This window comes from Tigriopus californicus, chromosome 3, assembly GCF_007210705.1.
Source record: "Tigriopus californicus strain San Diego chromosome 3, Tcal_SD_v2.1, whole genome shotgun sequence".
NCBI classification, from domain to species: domain Eukaryota; kingdom Metazoa; phylum Arthropoda; class Copepoda; order Harpacticoida; family Harpacticidae; genus Tigriopus; species Tigriopus californicus.
In genome coordinates, this window is record NC_081442.1 from 8,255,448 (window position 1) to 8,261,034 (window position 5,587).

Consider the following 5,587-nt stretch of genomic DNA (forward strand, 5'->3'; position numbering starts at 1 on the left):
CTTAACCAACTCTATGTTTATCTATCAACTGCTATAAAATACAATCACTTCAGAAGATCCAAATCAGGTCAGGATCTCGGAGGGCCAACTAGGCAACGAGATAACTGCTTGGGAGACCAATGGCATTCATTTTACCTGATACATTTGCTCTTTGATTTCAGTGTTTGCGCCGGTGATCACCGCCGGCTGCGGGCGAAGAATGCTCATCTTCCGAGGCTCTTCCGTGTCCTTTCTTTCCTCTTCCTCGTCTTGGTCGTTCTGGGTCGTCCTCCTCCTCTTCTATCGTCCTCATCCAGATCCTCGTCGTCTTCGTCTAGTTCATCCTGATCTTCGGGACCCGAGGAGGCCAGGAATCGTCGGCCGTGGCCTGGTCGGCGTTGGCGGTTCGGCGGTGGCCACTGGCGCCGTAGTTGTAGGCGGGTGGAAGCGATTCATGCTGCGGGCTTGATCCAGGTCGATTTTTTCACTTTGAGCCGGCAATGATACACTTGGGGGACATAAGAGAAGGGAGGGAGCGTCAGCAGCAGTAGTAGAGTCTGGGCATGTTGCTCCAAAAGCCCCTTCAAGAGTACAGTGGAGCTTGTTTGGAGGGAGCTAAGCATAGATGGGTCAAGACATGGAAAAATTAACGAGACACAACACACGATTTTAGTATCCAGTGAAAGTCAGGTCATGGAGTGAAAGTATTGGCCTCCAAAAGGAAAACTCTGATCAATATATGTGAGCTGACTGAACTCTGAAAGGTTCATGTGAAAGGTCCCCATTAAAAAGCCAGACGTCACTGGTTTGTATGTTGCCTCTGGCTAACGACCAAACTATCACAAAATAAGAAGACAATTTGCGATTTAATTGCATTAGAAAATGATTTGTTGAAACCATGCCTTCTGTAGGGTCACAACCAATGGTACTGGCATTCGCAAAGTGCCTGGTCCTCAAATTCTGAGTACGATCTCCAGTCTAAGATTAGGAAGTTACAACTGACGTAAATAAGTTCTTTGAACATAGCCGAATTACAATTTTTCCTAATCTATCAAGTCAGTTTTCGATGGTGTGCCCATCACTGCCGTTGCCACTCGTTGTCAACGGTCCCTCAATGGTTTGTGATTGCGCGCACTTGCGCCCCCCTCCCCACCTCCTCTCGTCTACCTACCTTACTGCTGCTTCTGTGTGTCCCCTAAAGTGTAGTTTAACCTTTGAGCCTATCACTCCAATCTCATCAGACCTCAGCGATTTCCGCGATTTCCGCGATTTCCGCGACTTCGGCGTTGACAAGTAAATAAATAAATACAAGCCTTTCGTTGGACGACCACCACGATCAGGGTGACCAATTCAGGTGATTGGACATTGAAACTAAAATAAACAGTATTTTCAGAAACCACCTAAGCCAATCCTGTACCAAACTGACTTTCTCAAATATTCGTACGTATTGTTGATCAATATAATGCTCCCCTGGCATTCTTAATACTCATTAAATGGCAACCACCAAGGTGGGATTGTTTTATAGAGCCTACATGCAGCTAGTTCTTCTTCAGGCCGTTTGTCCGTTTCAATGGGCGTAGCCAGCGTCCTCTTACTTTTTGTCTACATAGGTGTGGATATTTGGTTGTCTTTGAAATGGACAAACACACTTTGACAAGCGAGACTACGCTCCCACAAAGCCTGACTATATCAAAATGATATTGCTGAATAACTTATTTTTTAGGTAGCAGAGGTGACAAAATCAATTATAAACCAACTCCTCTGGAAAACACTTCAAATCTATAGTAAAAAATCTCCCCACTTTTGACAGGTCTCCAGTCCAACGGAATTTGATTGAGAAGACGTCAAAAATAAAGTAGCAAATACAACAAAACTTAAAACCAAGAACACCCTCAGAGCAGTTAAGAGCAAGCACAATTTTCAAACCTTTCATTGTCCATAACATGCCAAGTGGGAATTGCAAAAAAATGACAATTTCTGTTGAGCCTTGAGTTTCCTCAACGAGATGCACGAAAAATTAAAGGCCAATTTGCAAGCTGAAAAAGAACGAGTAACGAGTAGCCTTTTTAGTTTCGGGTCGTTACAACTACACAATTTTAAAATGTAATGGTTCAACTAAATTGATTAGTTGGAATTGATCAACCTCGTAGTCTTCAACTATTTCACGCGTAGTAAGAGTATCCCTAATTTCTATAACGAAATAGATACAGCATGCAACCCTACATTCGAAAGTATCTGTGGTAAAACATAGATTTTTGGTCCGTTGAAGTGATCATATTAACTATGTAAGGCTAACTTGGCAGCCAAAAACGCTCCAAAAGTTATTCTGATGTTGATTGCGATATCTAAACACCTTTTACAAAATCTGCTTCAAGTGACTTAAGAGGGGTTTTTGACCCCTGAAAGCAAAATGAAAGCAAAATTTGAAAGCAAAATTATTTCCTTTTTTGATTGAAAACATCAACAGTATTGAGAGTATAGTTGAAGCATACCTAACTATTTTTTCCAAGGATGTGATATTTCAAATCAAATCAAAAAAACCTGGTTGAAATAGCTCACTCATTTATCACCGAATTCATCGCTCAAAATGTCATAGATTTGAGTAGAGAAGAGATGCTAATGTCTGCTCTCACTTTCAGTTATTGGGCTCTAGTCGAGTTTTTAAGTCCCCATTGTTGCTCTCATGACTGTTTCAAAACTAAATCTAGCTTAAGTTTGTGAAGACCATTAGTGTGCCTTAACCAACTCTATGTTATCTATCAACTGCTATAAAATACAATCACTTCAGAAGATCCAAATCAGGTCAGGATCTCGGAGGGCCAATAGGCAACGAGATAACTGCTTGGGAGACCAATGGCATTCATTTTACCTGATACATTTGCTCTTTGATTTCAGTGTTTGCGCCCGTGATCACCGCCGGCTGCGGGCGAAGAATGCTCATCTTCCGAGGCTCTTCCGTGTCCTTTCTTCCTCTTCCTCGTCTTGGTCGTCTGGGTCGTCCTCTCCTCTTCTACGTCCTCATCCAGATCCTCGTCGTCTTCGTCTAGTTCATCCTGATCTTCGGGACCCGAGGAGGCCAAGGAATCGTCGGCCGTGGCCTGTCGGCGTTGGCGGTTCGGCGGTGGCCACTGGCGCCGTAGTTGTAGGCGGGTGGAAGCGATTCATGCTGCGGGCTTGATCCAGGTCGATTTTTTCACTTTGAGCCGGCAATGATACACTTGGGGGACATAAGAGAAGGGAGGGAGCGTCAGCAGCAGTAGTAGAGTCTGGGCATGTTGCTCCAAAAGCCCCTTCAAGAGTACAGTGGAGCTTGTTTGGAGGGAGCTAAGCATAGATGGGTCAAGACATGGAAAAATTAACGAGACACAACAACCCGATTTTAGTATCCAGTGAAAGTCAGGTCATGGAGTGAAAGTATTGGCCTCCAAAAAGGAAAACTCTGATCAATATATGTGAGCTGACTGAACTCTGAAAGGTTCATGTGAAAGGTCCCCATTAAAAAGCCAGACGTCACTGGTTTGTATGTTGCCTCTGGCTAACGACCAAACTATCACAAAATAAGAAGACAATTTGCGATTTAATTGCATTAGAAAATGATTTGTTGAAACCATGCCTTCTGTAGGGTCACAACCAATGGTACTGGCATTCGCAAAGTGCCTGGTCCTCAAATTCTGAGTACGATCTCCAGTCTAAGATTAGGAAGTTACAACTGACGTAAATAAGTTCTTTGAACATAGCCGAATTACAATTTTTCCTAATCTATCAAGTCAGTTTTCGATGGTGTGCCCATCACTGCCGTTGCCACTCGTTGTCAACGGTCCCTCAATGGTTTGTGATTGCGCGCACTTGCGCCCCCCTCCCCACCTCCTCTCGTCTACCTACCTTACTGCTGCTTCTGTGTGTCCCCTAAAGTGTAGTTTAACCTTTGAGCCTATCACTCCAATCTCATCAGACCTCAGCGATTTCCGCGATTTCCGCGATTTCCGCGACTTCGGCGTTGACAAGTAAATAAATAAATACAAGCCTTTCGTTGGACGACCACCACGATCAGGGTGACCAATTCAGGTGATTGGACATTGAAACTAAAATAAACAGTATTTTCAGAAACCACCTAAGCCAATCCTGTACCAAACTGACTTTCTCAAATATTCGTACGTATTGTTTGATCAATATAATGCTCCCCTGGCATTCTTAATACTCATTAAATGGCAACCACCAAGGTGGGATTGTTTTATAGAGCCTACATGCAGCTAGTTCTTCTTCAGGCCGTTTGTCCGTTTCAATGGGCGTAGCCAGCGTCCTCTTACTTTTGTCTACATAGGTGTGGATATTTGGTTGTCTTTGAAATGGACAAACACACTTTGACAAGCGAGACTACGCTCCCACAAAGCCTGACTATATCAAAATGATATTGCTGAATAACTTATTTTTTAGGTAGCAGAGGTGACAAAATCAATTATAAACCAACTCCTCTGGAAAACACTTCAAATCTATAGTAAAAAATCTCCCCACTTTTGACAGGTCTCCAGTCCAACGGAATTTGATTGAGAAGACGTCAAAAATAAAGTAGCAAATACAACAAAACTTAAAACCAAGAACACCCTCAGAGCAGTTAAGAGCAAGCACAATTTTCAAACCTTTCATTGTCCATAACATGCCAAGTGGGAATTGCAAAAAAATGACAATTTCTGTTGAGCCTTGAGTTTCCTCAACGAGATGCACGAAAAATTAAAGGCCAATTTGCAAGCTGAAAAAGAACGAGTAACGAGTAGCTCTTTTTAGTTTCGGGTCGTTACAACTACACAATTTTAAAATGTAATGGTTCAACTAAATTGATTAGTTGGAATTGATCAACCTCGTAGTCTTCAACTATTTCACGCGTAGTAAGAGTATCCCTAATTTCTATAACGAAATAGATACAGCATGCAACCCTACATTCGAAAGTATCTGTGGTAAAACATAGATTTTTGGTCCGTTGAAGTGATCATATTAACTATGTAAGGCTAACTTGGCAGCCAAAAACGCTCCAAAAGTTATTCTGATGTTGATTGCGATATCTAAACACCTTTTACAAAATCTGCTTCAAGTGACTTAAGAGGGGTTTTTGACCCCTGAAAGCAAAATGAAAGCAAAATTTGAAAGCAAAATTATTTCCTTTTTTGATTGAAAACATCAACAGTATTGAGAGTATAGTTGAAGCATACCTAACTATTTTTTTCAAGGATGTGATATTTCAAATCAAATCAAAAAAACCTGGTTGAAATAGCTCACTCATTTATCACCGAATTCATCGCTCAAATGTCATAGATTTGAGTTGTGTCTCGTTAATTTTTCCATGTCTTGACCCATCTATGCTTAGCTCCCTCCAAACAAGCTCCACTGTACTCTTGAAGGGGCTTTTGGAGCAACATGCCCAGACTCTACTACTGCTGCTGACGCTCCCTCCCTTCTCTTATGTCCCCCAAAGTGTATCATTGCCGGCTCAAAGTGAAAAAATCGACCTGGATCAAGCCCGCAGCATGAATCGCTTCCACCCCGCCTACAACTACGGCGCCAGTGGCCACCGCCGAACCGCCAACGCCGACCAGGCCACGGCCGACGATCCCTT

The 5,587-nt window shown here is 42.7% G+C and overlaps 1 protein-coding gene across 1 annotated transcript in view; it reads left to right on the plus strand.

The window, feature by feature from the left end:
* Positions 1–5,374: 5,374 nt before the first annotated feature.
* Positions 5,375–5,587, plus strand: part of LOC131878368 (sin3 histone deacetylase corepressor complex component SDS3-like) — a gene marked incomplete in the record, with an annotated part of 3,698 nt that continues 3,485 nt past the window's right edge. Inside the window, 1 exon segment of the mRNA XM_059224317.1 lies at positions 5,375–5,582. Within this exon segment, the coding sequence (XP_059080300.1) occupies positions 5,499–5,582 (84 nt within the window).